This window comes from Eurypyga helias, unplaced genomic scaffold (genome assembly GCF_000690775.1).
Source record: "Eurypyga helias isolate BGI_N326 unplaced genomic scaffold, ASM69077v1 scaffold5663, whole genome shotgun sequence".
Lineage (NCBI taxonomy): Eukaryota > Metazoa > Chordata > Aves > Eurypygiformes > Eurypygidae > Eurypyga > Eurypyga helias.
In genome coordinates this window covers 918-18,803 of record NW_010241871.1, presented here as the reverse complement: position 1 = coordinate 18,803, position 17,886 = coordinate 918, and the positions used below count along the sequence as shown (strand labels likewise).

Sequence of the window (17,886 nt, the reverse complement as noted above, 5' to 3'; positions counted from 1 at the left end):
ATATTCTGTAAGAGGAATGGATTTGGCAGTTCAGTCATAAATATTTTTTTAATGAGCCATTCAACTCATTTAAAAAAAATGAGTTAAGGTGTGCATAGAATAACAGACACTGACTTTATTCTTAATGCAGGAGTGATTCAGGTTATGCTCTGCTAACTCTGCGTTTTTTCTGATGTATATGCGGAAGGTATTACAGCCACAAACTATCAAAGCCCATCAGAAAATGCCCATGAAGGAGGCACAGTGATTGAAAACTGTGATGGGTCATCTCCAGATGCCATGAGCGCTGCTTCAGAGAATGCCCATGAGACTAGTGAAGAAATGGTAATATTGTTGAATTCCATCGGAATACATGCTTCAGTAAATTAAAGCTTGAAACAGAGCTCAAATTAATGCTTTCAGAGGTGATTTTCCAAGTAGCTTTGGGAGCTTTTGCTAGTGCATTATGTAAGTCTATAGATCTAGTGCACTTGTATGAAGTACAAATGAAGATTATAATCCGAGTTACACTGAGCTTTCCCTGTCCTTGTTATTCCCTCTGTAGCCACTCTTGATAAATGGCAGTCGCTACTTAAAATTATCAGAAAATAATTCTGTCCTTGTTATTCCCTCTGTAGCCATTCTTGATAAATGGCAGTCGCCACTTAAAATTGTCAGAAAATAATTCTACTTTAGTACATAGCAATGGTTTGTAATATCATTATGTTCTTCTGTACTTTGTCGGATATGATATTTGAAATCATCAAGTGTAGATGAGAGAGAGCACCATAACTCTGACATTTCTTGTAAGGAGATGTTTGTTTTAGCAGCATTCTGTAGTATTTTCAAGTAGGAGCATAGCAACTGCCCTGCTGGGTCGGATCAGAGATGCCTCTTGACCAGGATTATGTCAGGACAATGCCCAGTATTTAGAGAAGGTTAGTAATAGTAAAAGTAATCATGCATGTAAAGAGAGATTCCCTCCCTGAGACACCGTGCAGGGTCCAGTGTTTTTCATCTGCCTACCTACTTATTCCTTGCTGATCCTTGCCCTAATCAATGCTGCTTATCATTGATTGTGTCAACTGATGCATTCTTGTATCAGTTAAGGCCATGAACTGCAAGCTGAAGAGTACATGGGCCCAAAGGAACAGTGAATTTACTGAAAGCTGTCGTGTGCTTGCTGACCTGTTTTCCTTTTAGTAATGTTAGACATGTAATACTACCTTTGCTTTAAAATATTTGTGGATCACCTTCATTTACCAAAAAACAAAACAAAACAAAAAAAAAAAAGCCAAAAGAAACCAGCTTAAATTATTCATTCCTTTCAAATAAATTTTCAATCATCTGTACATGTAGGTAATACAGAAAAACCCGTATTCATTCAGTTTGTTGTGCAAATGCCTATTAGTGTATCCTTTTCAGTTTGTAGAACATAACTAAAAATTCATTAGAAAAAAGAAAAATGAGCCCAGAATAGTAGTAATGATGATGGACCTGTATCTTCTGATATACCAAAGCTGAGTTTTGAAACAGACTGCTACTTTTCTTTTTTTGAAAGATATTGCAGTCCAACAAATAGAGAAGAAGGGCTGCGTGCTATGCAGACAGCCCAAGTCTAGTTAACCTTCCCTGGTCCTTTAACCTGGTCTGTTTCAGCACTGCAAATGCCTGGTTGTGCTTAGGGTACCCATGGAGTGGAGTGAATGCAGCCTTAGAAAATTTCAGGTGTCGTGTAGTTTTTTTAGGTCACATGCTGCTTTGTCAGAGTGAGGAGAGTGAGTCTCAGTTTCGTGCCTCTTCTGGCCAATTCTGTATTGGTATTAGTGGGTTATAAATAGAAGTGTCTGCCTTTGGACAGACAATTGAGCAACCCATTGTCAAGCCCGTGGCTACGAAAAGAAGAAGAAATGGGGAGACTGTGTCTTTCTGTGAGCAAGGGTTATGGGCACAAAGATTCTTTTCCATTTGTGGGGGAAGAGGTTTAGACAGAACTTAAAAACTAATAACCGCTGTAAATTCAGTTTATGATCTCATATTTTTTTTATCTTGATTTTGTTGACAGATGTCTGTTGTGGTTTTCCAAATATTTGGTGTGAATGGTGAAATAGACATCAGAGGGGAAGACACAGAAATATGCCTGCAGGTCAACCGGGTGATACCTCATCAGTTGGGAAATATCAGTGTTCGACACTACCTTTGCAACAGAACTGTAGGTAAGAACTAACGGTGACCTCTCAGTGTTGTGAAATTGGAGGTGGAAACATTTGTTCTAAGCCAATAAAACCACTGTTTTAGCTTTAAAGCACAAACCCAGTTTTATGTTAGTACCATAGCATCCTTTTTATGCCGGTTTAGAATATCTACTCTGATTTCTTTCCTAATTACCATAGATTGAAAGAGAAGGAAATAAAAATTGAACCATTTCTGATAATGTGAGTAAAAAATATGCATTGCATTGAATTCTGGTCATTAGTTTGCTTTTTACAGATCAAATTAGTTGCATTAAATTATGTCATTGTTTTCCGAAGATGGAAGTCCTTTACTGCTCTAGCAATGCTTTGCTTATAGGTACCTCCGGGGGGACTTTTTACAAGGGCCTGTAGTGACAGGACAAGGGGTAATGGGTTTAAATTGAAAGCGGGGAGGTTTAGATTGGATATCAGGGAGAAGTTCTTCATGGAGAGGGTGGTGAGGCACTGGGACAGGTTGCCCAGAGAAGCTGTGGCTGCCCCATCCCTGGAAGTGTTCAAGGCCAGGCTGGATGAGGCTCTGAGCAACCTGGACTAGTGGAAGGTGTCCCTGCCCATGGCAGGGGGGTTGGAACTGGATGGTCTGTAAGGTCCCTTCCAACCTAAACCATTCTGTTGTTCTATGATATCTCTAGATTAAATTAACACCCACACTTTAAACAGATCTATAATCTGCGGTTTAAGAAAAGTTAAAAATTGACTGTGTGGCAGGAAAGATGAACTGCTAGGAAAGCCTTTTTTTCCCCCCCCCTTTTTTTCTTTTTAAAGCGTGATAGGAGCACAGGGTGTAGTTTCATGCCAGATATTTGCACAGCCAGATCAACTAGTGTGTTGTCAGAGCTGTTCTTGGGCACGAGTGCATACACGTTCTCTGCCAGAAAACCTAGTTCACATACTGTGAGGTTTTTTTCTTGGCGTGATGCATTTACTGGCACTCACAGCTTGCTTTGCTCCCCTCTGCCAGCCTTCCGCATGGATTGCTGGATGCCAGCTCTGTTGTGCTGTAGGGTTTTTGGAGCAGACCCCTGATGCACCTGCTTCTGGTTCATCTCCTTTCCTAGGAAACAGCCATAGCAGCTGTTGGCTGCCACTTTTTTCCAGCCTTTCAGCAGTGTGGATTTTCTTCAGGAAGCCGTGCTTGGCAGCGCAGCCTCTGATGCTCTAGCTAAAGAACCCGGTCACTGGTAGGCTGAGCCACTGCCAGCAGCTGCTGCCTGAGCAGCTCTTGCGTGATGTTGGCATTGCACTCAGGCATCTAAAGGCGAGAGGGAGGTCCAGCAGGGAAGACTCATGACTGACCTTCAGTTCATACAGCAGGCAAACTGATTCCTGGTTATCTCTTGTATCCTCTGTGAAAGCGAGAGGGAGTAGATAGTAAGAACATGCCACCTTCCTGCTCTCATGTGGATCTTAAACTAGAACCTGCTTCCTCTGGTTCAGCTGCTTATGAGAGGCTTGTGCACTGGCTGACTATTTATGGACAAAAGGTTATAATGGGATTGGAATCTCCAAATACTTCCAAACTTCATATCTCTTCCTTTCTCTTTCTGGTGTGTACCTGGATGGGCAGGCTGACAACACTCTTATACATCCCTGTTCACTCCCGTTCTGTAATGTACATCTTTTCTGTTCCCCCACTGATGTTGTCTTCTCTCCCCTGTAGGGCTGTGCTTTCTGTACTGAGTGAGGAATCTTCTGCAGCCACTGCAGCTGCCCCCCATCCCCCACATTTATTCTAATAGAAGAACTAAGGGAGAAAACAAGTTTTAAAAAAAAAAAAAAAAATCCAGAGGATCAGGGTTGGGAATAAGTTTGAGAATTACATTAAAAGAAATAATGTGAGTTAAAAGTAACAAAATACAACTAAAAGAACCAATGGGCAAAAGCTTAAGAAAATACCCCAATACTCAAGTGGTGAATCAACGATTGTCACCAGTAAACTGAGGAACCGTGCAAAGCAGTGAATAACCGAGTCATAATTGCAGTCTATGAAGGTGTTCTGCGTAAAAATAACCATTTAGAACCTGCCATACTGTTAATGCAGTAGGTGTAGAAAGGGAAAAGTGTGCCTAATAGTTGGAATTAGATTGAGGGTGGTGTGGCGGCTGTGTACTTCCCTGCAGGGCTGGCTGCAGGACGATGCCTTTATCAGCTCTTGTCTGGCAGCAATAACAAAAGAAGGGGGGATGGAATATGGCAGGGGTCTGGGAAGGGCAGTACTTTTGCTGAGGCCTTGTCATGCATGGAGGAGAAGGGAACACAGTTGATAGCAGCTTCTGAGATGCTGAATGCAATTTTTACTCCATCCTCTCTTGACCTTGCCCCTTTCAGGTATCTCCAAGACAACCCAGGCTGACTCCATGGCTGAGACTGAATGTTCAGTCTGTTCTTCTGCTGTTTTTCTACACTTTGGTGGGTCCTTCTGGCAATGATGCAGGCACTCTTTTCTGGTCTGGAAATGTCTGCTCTGGAAAACAGCACATACTGCTTATTTCTGTCTCTGTATTTGTGAGAAGAATATAGATCCTGGAGGGAAACAAGGTTTCCCAAACCAATTGCAGAGACTCGTTGGCGCGGGTAGTCATTGTTCTCCTCCTATCTGGAGAGTTGCCCTTCCTCCCAAGGACTGTTGGTAGCTAATTCTCTTCTGTCTGGACTGGATGATACTTGCAGGGTACACTTTTTTTATGGTGGGGGAAACATGAGATCTAGCACTTAGACATTGGTAGGACTGCAGAATGGAGTCACAGCTCTTAGTGTTGTGGAAACCTCTGTTTACAGAGGTAGCAGAGGGAGAGGCTCTGGTGCGCAGCAGAGGCTGAAGATTCTCATGTTCGTTTACAGTTCTTCCTGTTGGTCTCTGTCAGCCTGGATCGATGATGTGTTCATCTTCCCTGGCTCTAGTGCACATAGATCTGTGCATATGTCCTGACCGCGGCTGCCCGAGGTCATCCATGAGAACTGGGCACTGTGCAGATAGAGGAACCCAATTAATCTAGGACAGCAAATTAATTACTCTGACGGGCTGCTGTAGCTTCGGGCAATGTCTGTCGCATGCTGTACTGAAACAGGAAACTGCAGTTTTTGGACCTGTGCTGTGTTCAGGCTGGAACAGTGTTACTTGAATAAAGTTCCTGCATTTTGCTGTACGTCTCTCTGGCTGCACTTGGTCTAGAAGAGTTGAATAGCCTGCATGTTTCATGGGATGAATATAGAAAGTTAATTATCCTTCTTCTCAGCCCTCCTCTTACCCCACATTTTCTGTTCTTTTTAAAAGACACATACAGAAACTTTATTCCTACTACTCTCCTGGAGCTTTTTCCTGGAGACAGCATGTTTAGTTACAGTTGGCATCCATGGGCATTGCATGCACGTTTTCCTTAATTTGGCTCCCTCTCAGAGGAAGCACATTGTCAGGAACATAGTAGGTGTTCGGCTTTTCTAGGTGCCCTGTCAGCATTCCCACTAGGGATGTAGTCCATTTCTCCAGTTTTTTTGGAACGTGGACCAAAGCCAGTTTTGCCCCAGTGTCCTTTTTTTGTTCTCATTAGGCCCTTCATAAGCTTTTGCTGAAGGTTCCAGAGGCACCTCAGAATGATCTGGACTGCAGTCTTGAAAAATAATACACTGCATATGGCTTAATTTTCCTTATTCCTTACATCGTATGAACCCCTCTCACTGCGATTTGGCCTGTTGTCTCTTGACCTTCTGACAGGCACCACTGTGAAGAGCCTGGCTCTGTCTCCGTAACCTCATCGTCGGTGTTGGACGGCTGCTAGTAGGCTTCCCGTGAGCCTTCTCTTCAGCTCTCTGGTAATGGCTCATATAAGCAAAAGCAGAAATCAAGAAGGGGAGATTACAATAAACTGCATGTCAGTATGATGGGGGGAGGAGAAAGAATAGTATTAGAGAAACATAAGTAGAATCACAGAATGGTTTGGGTTGGAAGGGACCTTAAAGATCATCCAGTTCCAACCCCCCTGCCATGGGCAGGGACACCTTCCACTAGACCAGGTTGCTCAAAGCCTCATCCAGCCTGGCCTTGAACACCTCCAGGGATGGGGCATCCACAGCTCCTCTGGGCAGCCTGTTCCAGAGCCTCACCACCTTCTCCGGGAACAATTTCTTCCTGATATCCAATCTAAACCTCCCCACTTTCAATTTAAACCCATTACCCCTTGTCCTGTCACTACAGGCCCTTGTAAAAAGTCCCCCCCAGCTTCCTTGTAGCCCCTTCAGGTACTGGAAGACTGTAATAAGGTCTCCCCGGAGCCTTCTCTTCTCCAGGCTGAACAAGCCCAATTCTCGCAGCCTTTCATCATAGGAGAGGTGCTCCAGCCCTCTGATCAGCTTCGTGGCCTCCTCTGGACTAGCTCCAGAAGTAGAAATAGGAAGTCTTACTTTTGTCTTCAAATTTAACTTTAACTGCTTCTTTTTTTCCAGTTTCTAAGCTTGTAAACATGGACTTTTCTGAGGAAACCAGAGGTTAAACCAAGAAGCTTTTTTTTGTTGTTTTAATGCTCTCAAATTTATTTAACAGGTAGATGCTCTGCTAATATAAATTGACATAATTTGGTTGATTTTACTTGAGTTACTTTGATTTCAGCTGTCTTTCACGTTTCAGTGTTTCCTTCTTAATGTCATTGCTGTATATGACTATGAACAAGCCTTTTGTCATACAGATCATTCCTGTAGGCCAGCCATCAAACCGACCAAATGGCTTGAGCATCCCACAGGGTGATTGTTCCTGCCAGTGAACCCTCTTTTTTTTGTACGACAGATGGATACTGGCCACTGCCCCCTCCCTCCCCCTGATATCTGGTTACCTTAAATATTTTATTTGTAGAACTGTTCATTTGAATTTTGCCCTTGTCCTTACTGGTGAAAGATGCTGAAGCTGACAAGAAACTACCAGGGGGCTTTTAAGGTTCAAATCTACTGCCGACCAAATAATGGAAACACCATGCGGTCATATTCTCCCTGTTACTGCTTTGCTGTTTAGGTTCCTATGTGCGAGCAAGGAAGTTCCTCGCTCAGGGATTTCTGCCTTTCCAGGACAATATCTGCTCTTTTGAGAGAGTGAACAGACTTAAATGTGTTTTCTGAATTAAAATTGAAGGTGTTAGTGGGAAAAGTATGCAAAATAATTGTTTTTCCATCATCAAGACGTTGAGGAAACACAAATCTTTCATGCAGGGTGGTACTTCTCTGTTGTCTTTTTCTGTTGTCACAGTGAGGTAGTAGTACCTGTATGTTTATTTCTCTTTAGTACTTTGAAGTGATATACTTAGAAATTTGCTCTGAAGGTTTGTATTTACAACGCTGTAATTCATGGGTAGTACCTCTAAAGCACTTCTGGAAAATCAGGTGGACAGTAGAGGTAAAAGTGACTGCATCATAACTGAGATTTTTTGTACATTGCAAAATTTTGATGCAGATTTGTTTTCCTTTTGCAACAGGTTCTGACTGTAAATCTGTGGCTGGTGAAGTTAATCCATCACCTGAGATTAGTTTGAGGTGGGAAAGTGGGCCCAGTGCTGTCAGACATTCTCTGCTGGCTGTAAAGAACGGTTTTCTTCAGTGTCATGTGGAGAACTTCAGTGCTGAATTCCTGACGTCTTCCCTCACGAACATTCAGCATTTTCTAGAAGATGAAATGGTTGCAGAAGTGATGCCTATGAAGATAAAAGTTTCTAATGCAAGGATTAATTTAAAAGTATGTTACCAATGAGCTTTTTGGCTGCTTTAAAGAAATCGTGTTCTTGTTTCTTTGATGATAATCTACTTATCTGGATACAGTTAACTTCAAAGAAACTGCTATCATACTCTGGAAGGTCTTTAGATAGCACTGAAACAATTTAAAAATCCGTAGATTTGGTTAGCTCTGTGGTATGCCTAGAGGGGGGATTCTCTGCGTGGCTGAGCCGTTTGTACGAAGTAATATTTTATACTTTTTTTCTCCTCTCCCAATCTCTTTTGTGGAGTGACAGTGCCTGGGAGTTTTATAGGTAAGGTATACCAAGTTCCTAAAGGCACAATGGGTTTTTTTTGGTTGGGCTTTTTTTCCTAACATTAGGTTTTCTGATTATACAACACAGATTTTAAAGGTTAATTCTCTCTCCTACTTAGAGGATAGTTCTTGCAATTAAAGTTCAGTACAAAAAAAGGAAGAAGGTTATGGGGATTCTAGTTCAAACCACTTGAATACTGCTTCTTAGAACCCAGATTTCATGTTCTGCCCTACCTAGAAACAGGTACTAAATAATGCAAGCTTTTCTCACCAGTGTAGCTTAAAATAGTAATGTTAGGAGGACACTCCAGCACAAATCTCCTAGGGGATTCTCTTTCAGACATTGAAAGGAGATGGTGAGTTTTGTGCTGCACAACCACTGAATATAAAGATAAGGACACTATTTTTGTTGTGGTGGTGGTGGGGAACAACAGCAACAAAAACCCAAATGTAAAGGTAAGATAATTATATCATTGCTTTGGAAGTGAATAATCAACCACATGAACTTTGAACAAATTGAGGACTGGAACAGCGGCGTCTGGAGCTAAAAGGCCTTGATCCTGCTGAGACAGTTCTTGACAGTTGTTATCTCTACCGTGTTCTATTCAAAGTGCACGTTTCCTCTCCCTCCCTGATGCAGCTTTTCTATCCCCCAAGGATCGGCAGGTGCTCCTTGAGGGCCATTTCTATTGCAGGAGTAGCACAAGCACTTTCTGAAGAGCTGTGGATCTGTTCCTCAGACTTCAGTGTGTCACAGACGTGCATGCCCAAATGCAAAAAGGGAAGTCTTAACATACAGTCATTTAAAGTTAAAACCAGCATGGGGCCTGTTTATTGGCAAGAAGGCAGACTTCAGCAAAATGTTCTTGAGAAGGCAGCCGTTGAGGTAGGGAATATACGTTGATGAACCGGCAGTAAGAGCGGGCTTGACAGCAAAGCCCTGACGTGCTCGCCCAGCGGTGCTTGCCCAGCTGTGCACGCCCAACGGTGCTCACAGGTCGCAGTGAAGCTACTTGCAATGGTTGACACACTGCCGGTTTGACAGATAGATGATTCATTTCCGTAGAGTTGTTGGGTAATAAAGGGTATGGGGATATGGTTCATGTTTATGCTGCGTTGCCTGTGCAGTGCAGTATGTTCTGGTTTTTCTGCATGAGACTCAATGCAGTGTGTTTTGTGGAAGGGGGGAAGAATTTAAGGAAGGTTATTTTAGTTTTTGCGTTTTCTCTGAAATCTCAGTGCTGTTTCTTGAAACTTTGGCAGTTATATCTCAACAGCTTTCTTGGTACATGCTTAATGCTGATATGTATCGTTTCTGATTATACTGGCTGCATTATTCAGCTTGTCAGGGACAATGAACTATCCAGACTACCAGGGAGACCCCAAAAGAAGCAATTTGTGAAGTTTCCCTTCTGTTGAGTACAGTAGTATAAGTGAACTGCAGCTGGTGTCACCCCAAACTAAATTCTAAAAAGACACAATCTGCTCAGGAATGACATCTGTACCCGTTCAATCTTTAAATAGTTCAAGGGAAAATCAGATACTATATAGTTTGGTCTTCTTATCTCTGACTCTGAAAGCTCCTGAGCCAAGAATGTCTTTAGTTGGGATATAATCTTATTGAGATGTCTGCAAAAATACTTTGAAGTATTTTAGTCGGACTGTATATATAAGTTCAGCAGACTTACTCCAGAGATAAATCTGGACCTTTAATATGATCTCTGGGAAAAAAAAATACAGCAAAAGTTTAGTGGAGATCCCATTAGCAAATTCGACTCTGAAATGTTCCCTTTCAAGTTTTATTAAATCCACTTATATTTATTTGAACATCTTAATTAGCAATTTTGATTTCCTGGTAAACTAATTTTTTAATACCTCTGTTTTTAGGATGACAGTCCACGTGAAAATCTCAAGCCGTCTGAGCTGGTACCAATAAAACTGCATATTGACATACTCTGGATAGAAAGAAATGATGATGGGTCTTTTCTCATTAGAGGTTTGTATGTTCCTGCACCTTGATATGTCAGTATTATGATCTAATTATTATTAATACCGATTTCTTCCTTTGTGCAGACACGTGGCTAATAGTGAAAAGATAACCGATGATAATTTGTGTAAGTTGCGTTGCCACATCCCTTAATTCTGAGTGTAGTCACATAGAGGAAAATGGCTTTTTGGAGTCGTGTATTGGCTGTGATAACCCGCAGCTGAATCGCTCGGAGAGAAATAAAAACACGCATATAACTGCATCAGGACGTGCTTCATCGGTGCATATCGCTGTGTCGGGATGTTCCTTCGACTGACGACAAACCAGACCAAAAAAATGCCTTTCTTTACAGATCACCAAGGTGGTTGCCTGTTGTCTCTGTGGTTTTGTGTTATGGGTGGGAACAGAGAATATCGTAGAACAAAAGACTGTTTGAGAAGTACAAGTAGCAGTTTTCAATTCTGTGGGTTACGGAGGTGTCCTGGCAGCTTGGGGCTGGGATTGCACCGAGACTTGTATTTTGAACAGCGATTTAGCTTTGTACTTCTCATGAAATACGTACCATTTTTCCTACATATATTGCCAGATACTAAATACTAATAACAAGGCAATATGTTTAGAGCTGGAACTTTACTGTTGTCTTTCACAGATACGTCAAAGAATCATAGACTAATCTAGGTTAGAAGAAAACTCTAGAGGTCCTCTTTTCTACTCTGCGCTCAGAGCAGGGGCAGATCTGGTCAGGTTGCTCAGTGCCTTGTCCGGTCAAGTTCTGAGCATCAACAAGGCAATTCCACAACTTGCCTTAAATAATCTGTCCCAGTGTTTCACCATGCTTATGGTTAATTTTTTAGGTAATGTTTAACTGGAAGTTCCTTTGTTGCAGCTTGTGTCTGTTGCCTCCTGTCCTGCCAGGCAGGCGTGTTTGAGCACTTGCCAAGCATTTTGGGGAAGTCTCCTCCATCGTCTCTGTACCCTTCCACTAGGTAGGCAGCGACAGCATTAAGATCACCCTGTAGCCTTCTCATCTTCAGATGTGATGAGTGCATCTCGCTGAGCCCCTCATTTCTATGTCACGTGCTTCTGATCACAGTTATCTTGGTGGTCCTCTGCTGTCAGGATCTTTCTCATATTAGGGGATCCAAAGCTGCATCCAGTATTCCAGACGTCGTCTCACTGATTCCAAGTATGGGGGAATAATAACTTCGCTCATCTTGCTAGCTATGCCCTTGCTAGTAGAGCCTGGAAGTGCCTGGTCATTGCTGTGAGAGCTCACTGCTGACTCCTGATAAATCTGCTTGTTCACCAAGGCTTACAGGTCGTTTCCTGCAATGTTACTTTCTGTCCAACCTGTAGTGGAGCAAGAGGCTACTTACTCCTGGCTGCTTCACACTTCTACTTCACACTGGCTTCAGCTGAACTTCATGAGGCTCCAGTCATCGTAGAATCACAGAACAGTTTGGGTTGGAAGGGACCTTAAAGATCATCTAGTTCCAACCCCGCTGCCATGGGCAGGGACACCTTCCACTAGACCAGGTTGCTCAAAGCCTCATCCAGCCTGGCCTTGAACACCTCCAGGGATGGGGCACCCACAGCTTCTCTGGGCAACATGTTCCAGTGCCTCACCCCCCTCTCCGGGAAGAATTTCTTCCTGATATCCAATCTAAACCTCCCCACTTTCAATTTAACCCCATTCCCCCTTGTCCTGTCACTACAGGCCCTTGTAAAAAGTCCCCCCCAGCTTCCTTGTAGCCCCTTCAGGTACTGGAAGGTGCTGTAAGGTCTCCCAGGAGCCTTCTCTTCCCCAGGCTGAACAAGCCCAACTCTCTCAGCCTCTCCAGTTTCTCCTGAAAAACAGCCTTGCCCCTCAGTGTGTCAGTCACCCTTCAATTTGGTCTTGCTCGCAGAATTGCAGAGGGACACCCCCCCTTTTGTCCACGTCCTGAATACATTACTCCAACTTAGGCCGTGTATTGTGTGACTTGAGGAAGAGGCGGCTGCAGGGTGACAAATCAGTTTGCCTACTGATGGGAAGGTATAGCGAAGGTGGACCAGGTGTCTGAGGTGTGCTGGGTCATGCTTTGCGTGTATTTTAATTTCTCCCCGTTATCTAATACATTGTTTGAGTGCGTAGATGTTTAGTGCGTTTCGTTCATCATTTTATACTAAACATTGGAAGAAATAGTAATTTAGTGAGAAAATATATAGTTTTAAGGTTTCTTTTCAGCTCAAATTTTTTCCCTTTTTTGCTGAAGTGCTTTGATCCCTACTCTTATCATGGACTTCTGAGGCACGGGGACTTCAAAGGCACAGGTCAAATGCCACCTGCGCTGCAGGGATTTGGGTATCTGCAGTGCTTCGTTGTTGAGTCCTCCTGTGTGCGTGTGGTGGGAGGCAAGGGGGTAGCAAGCACAGAACTCTTTGTTTAGAAGGAAACGTTTAAAAAGGCAAAAAAACTCAAACCCCAGAGTATTTTTTAGACTGTGAAGGACCCTGACCCTCCTTTTTCCCAGCATTTCTCATTTTACAGCAGTATATCTTAATGGATGCTAGCAGTGGTAAATGCTAGAAAGCTTCTCTAATGCCAAGTCATTTAAGTTATTTTCTAATTTAAAAACCTGATCCCGCAGGTTTATCTCACTGTGTCTTTGAATGTAAATGCAGTCTTCAGATCTGATTTGGACCTGGAGACAGTGCATTGATAGCAATATCAATAGTTCTCTAACTTCTGATTGTTGAGAATGCACATTCTGTGGTGATGATACTGGTCAGTATTAAAAAGTGATAATTTTCTTCAGGCTGGAAGCTGCTTCTGATGCCTCCTTTCCTTTTCTCTCTTCCTCCAAAAGGGTATATGACTTCTATTTTTTTTATGTTTCTATTTCTTAAATTTAATTTTGGGAGGTAAACATAAATGTACTTAATATTACAAGTATATTTGTTCTGGTGGTTTTAATTTTGTGCTGATGAGAATCAAACTCCTTGGTTTTAAATAAGACAAAACCCCCTAAGCTCTACTAAAGCCTCTTTCTGTGATGCAGACAATCAGAGAGTGAACGATGTGCCAAAGACGAAGGTTTCCAGTAGTGCATTGCAGCAGGCAGCTGGATCTGTTGGCCATAAGACACAGGACCGAGCCACGCAGACTACTTCTGACATTCCTGGGCCACCGAAATCGAGCGGGGATTCAGCTGGTCTCCTTAAAAATGAGGTATTAAGAATTCCTTTTGACTTCCTCCCACCCCCAATTATGTTACAGTCATTAACCATCATAATTGTTGTATTATCTGGGAGTGGGCTTGGGGGTTACTTTGTTCAGAAACCTGTTTGGAGGTGGAAAATACGAATTGTGGATATTCCAGTACGGTTCAGTACTTACGCATGCCAAATAAATTTAATACCACACTCTGAATTGGGTAATAATACAGTGCAGATGAATTCCTCTCCTTTGCATCAGAGGGAGTTTTATGAGGGAGCAAGTCCCTTCTTCGCCCCATCCCCCTCATCCCTGTACAGCACAACTGCCAAAGCCCAAGGACGGGACTGTTCAGTCAGACCCTTGCTGATCTGTCAGTCGTACCTGCATTCTGAACTGATGGTGGCAGAACTTGCATATCGGTTTGGCTGGTTTTGCTGCAGGCTGAGAATCCATTCCTAGAGCTCAGAGCCTGATGTTGTTTCCACTGAAACACTGGCTGTCTTGCCTTTGGAGCTAACAGCATCAACTCTCCATGTTCTACACTCATGGACCGGGAATCAGTTGCGGTTGACTCGGCCCCAGCAAACCTGCGCTCAGCAGGGAGCGTGAGCAGGCGGTATGCTCAGGGTCGCTGTCCGGGGAGAAGCTGTCAGGTGGTCGGGAATACTCACGGCGCTCTTCTCTAACCCGACTGTTTCAGCTCGCTGAGGAAAACGAATGTCTCAAGCAGGAACTCGCCAAAGCTAAAATGGCTCTTGCTGAGGTCCAAATGGAAAAAGATGTCCTGCTTCATCGTATAAAGAAGATGACTGTGGATCATCAGTAGGACGGTGCTCTGGTGGTGCATCAGCAGCAGGACTCCAGGTGACGGTGACATCTAAAATACTGTTTGTCAGTCGCTGGAAGAAGGTTATTTTTTTTGTCACAAAGTTTTCTCATTGCAAACAAAATGTTTGTGAACTCATTACTGTTCTGAAATCACCATTAAATGTAACTTTTTCAGATGATTTGAAACTGAAAAAACTTTGGAAAAATCAGTTTATACTGTACTTTCTTAATTTACTGAAGAAAAAAAGCTATCATCTACTTTTACTATTATCAAAGGAGATGTTATTTTTAACGTGTGTTGGGAAAAATGGATGGCTCAGCAATTGAAGAAGGCGCCTCGGTGCATAACTAAGTAAAATGTACCACGCCTCGTCACCAAACTGTATGTTAAGATTATGTTGGTTTATTACTACCAGGAAGTATCCACACGGGAGGTCACATTTGCACTATGATGAGTTGGGCTTAGATCCTCTAGAATAGTATAGCTACTGAAAATGTAAAATACCCACCCTAAACTGGTCCTGAATTCTGTGCAATTTGCCCAGAGAGGATTTTAAGAATAATCCTCTGGTGCTATAGCGTTCCGTATTCCCTTTCCATATGCACTCCTAAAATACCACAGCGGCTGCTGGAGCGTTGAAGCAAGAGGGCATACTACTGGGCTTTCCTCCCGCAGGGAAGCCCACCGCATCTGTACAGCTGATGTCATCTAGATGTTCACACTTCCTTGTTTTCCCTCTCTCCGGGATGGGGCTACAGCCCTGCAGCGGGATCCAGCCCTTTGTGGAGGGTGAGCTTTGAGCTCTGGTCATGCATGTCCGATTTCTGCACAGCTCCTCAGACGCTGCCAAGGATTTTGGTCATGCCAGTGCTTGTGACGGGGGAGAAATCCTACAGGAATTCACTCATTGTATATTGCTCTTTTTTGATAAAAAGGCTGTAGAGAATCATGTAATTGCCCAATGAAACTGTGAGATTACATGAAATGTAACCATACGGTTTAAATCACGGGTGATTTGTACAAACTGAACAGTAAGTTTCAGCTAAAAACTGGTACAGGTGACTAAGTAAAAAAGCACAACACTGTAAAATAGACAACATAGGAGTGTGCTTCTGAACAGTTTAGGAAACGACGTGCAAAAACATACATGCCGCTATGAGTCTGGTTTTGCTAGAAGTAAATTGGCTGAATAATTTAACTAGTGACCTTGAATCTGACAACTGAAAATCCTGTAATTGCTACCACAATTGCTTCTGCTCCATGGGATGTTCGAGGGAAGTTTTGCTTGTAGATATGCAGACAAATCTCGTAGTTTGACTTTGCGTATTCAGGCTGTCAAACTCGTTTTACTTAAACTGGTTTTCATTAAAACATTTTGGAGGACACATAATTTAGACTGCTGAAAGTAGTTATTGAAAGCATGTAGAGTTTAATCAAGAAGTCTGAGGAAAAACTGGTTCAGGCACTATTTTAAAGCCTGCCTTGTAAAACCCTAGTTGAAACTTCCTCCAACGCCCATGGAATTTTTTATCTTATTATTCTGAATAAGGTGAAAAAGTATACACGTGACTGTTTCTAATGAAGGAACTAAACATTTATATTTCACGAGGTATCTAAGACAACACAGTGTTACATACGGGCAGTCCAGCTTCACACAAGTGTCATGTCGGATTCAGGGGAGGAGTTTCTCCTCGGCTGGTTTAATTCTGATTGGTACTATTAAAGTCAGTAGTTCTAACTCTGTTTATCCCAGCCAAGATCTGGTTAGAATTATTCTAAAAGAAGGAATGTATAGAGTGCTTAGTAGCATGTTGCTGGAATAATGCATTGAGAATTGTCTAATTTTTAAAAAGAAATAAACAGCAATATCAAATGTCTGCCCTTATTTCTGCCCAAGCTACTACCTGCTGCTTTTGCCGTAACCCAAACCCAACCCAAACCCGGAACAACCCCCCAGACCAGCTCTTCCCAGTACAGATGTTTGGGGAACAGTGTAGGCAGGAAGTGGACTCCAGAGGTCTGGCAGGCAAATTGTTACCAAGGTTTATTTTACATTTTTTGTGAAAATCTAAACTGGTCTACAGATCAGCTTAATCATTCAGCTTGTTTAGAAATACTGATTGAAGGTTTAATAGAGCTTTCAAGTGAGCTCACCTTGAAGAGGCTGTGCCCCTTCCCAGGCCAGCTCCCTGAATCACTCTGGCATGCACTGTTCCAGCCCTCACAGGGACTCTGACGTTGTTGGTAAGCACCAGTTGGCATTCAGAATTACATGGCCTTACAGAATTACTTACGAAAAGGCTGTTGGAGAGGCAGCTTCGTCGAGGTCGTGTCTGTTCTCTGATGTCCCTGCTCCGGTGTCATAACAGTAGCTGTTCTGGTCCTGGGATTAAAGCTACCGTGACTGTTGGTACAGGGGACTATGGTACTGGCTGGGAGGGAACTGCATTGGGGGTTTTGCTGCCTAAATCCATTATTTCCTGGTCCCATTAGCCATGGCTGTTTGTACACTGCCTCCCGTAGGAAATTACTTGAGTCTTAAATGGAGATGATAACTGACCTCTAAAGGGTAATTGCTAGCTACATGGGACTTCCTACGCCTGACATGATAATGGTTACCTTAAATGTAGGGGAAATGTGGTAATAAAAGTAAAGCCTTCGTTAAGCATCCACAACTCCAGGAGTTCAAAATGCGTGGATGTGTTGCAGAAGCACCCTCCTTGCAGTGACCAGGTTTCAGGTAAGTAACGGTGGAGAACATGGTTTCTATAAAAACTGTGCTTGCCTTGGTCCAGTTCTTAAAACTTCCCTCACAAAATGCTTGAAGCAAATTCTGCAGCTCACTGTTGCTATCCCCCAATTTGAGTGAGTACTTCAGATTCCCATTCAGCTGTTGGTAGAAATCTGTTGGTGTCTTTTTATCTACTGCAGGAACGGAAAATGACCTTGCTAATGCGTCGAGTAGCAATCAAGTTGTGAGTACTTGCTGTGAAATCCACTAATTCATCCCTCCAGTGGGGAAATGAAGTTTCTGACAGCCTTGTAACACAACCTGATTTTTTTTTTTTCTTCTTCTTCCAACCCGTGCGACTTCACTCTTGCTGCCTGTCTTTTGGAGAGCAGCCCCATCTCCCCCGCGAAGCTGCCTGTCGCTGTGCCCCTCGTAGCGGGTTTGTCATGCCAAAGCACAGCTCTGCTGCGCCGAGGCCAGCGTCCGACTTGGAACGGTGCAGGCAGCCTGCGCCGAGCTGCAGCCTAGGCTTGTGGCAGCGCGCCTCCTCATCTTGCTTAGTAGGACGTGGAATCTGAAAGCATGAGTGGCACAAAGCTCATGTTTGTCGCTGTTAAGGGATGCGAAGAACGTCTAGTGAAGTGCTTGGAGTGGTGGTCGTCCTGGGGGAACAAAGCCCTGTTTCCCAATCCAGTTAAGAAAAAGCATGAATCTTAAGATTAATAGTAAACAGAAGCTGCGTAGTTATAGTTCTGTGTATTTTTTAGCACTTGAAAGCCTCACATTTCTAAAATGATTTTTTTCTTTGAAATTTGTCTTTCTGAATTATTTAAACGTGGTGGACTCCTGACTGCATGTAGTGGGCCCAACCTGCTGTCGCTTTAGGGAAGTAGTGATGG

At 43.1% G+C, this 17,886-nt stretch overlaps 1 protein-coding gene across 1 annotated transcript in view; it reads left to right on the top strand.

The window, feature by feature from the left end:
• The window catches only part of UHRF1BP1L (UHRF1 binding protein 1-like), a 39,763-nt gene extending 25,510 nt beyond the window's left edge, over positions 1–14,253 (top strand). Inside the window, exons 16-21 of the mRNA XM_010148893.1 lie at positions 188–324; positions 2,045–2,195; positions 7,691–7,947; positions 10,129–10,237; positions 13,270–13,439; positions 14,128–14,253. Coding sequence (XP_010147195.1) covers positions 188–324; positions 2,045–2,195; positions 7,691–7,947; positions 10,129–10,237; positions 13,270–13,439; positions 14,128–14,253 — 950 coding nt within the window. The remainder of the gene's footprint in view (positions 1–187; positions 325–2,044; positions 2,196–7,690; positions 7,948–10,128; positions 10,238–13,269; positions 13,440–14,127) is intronic.
• Positions 14,254–17,886: the final 3,633 nt, after the last annotated feature.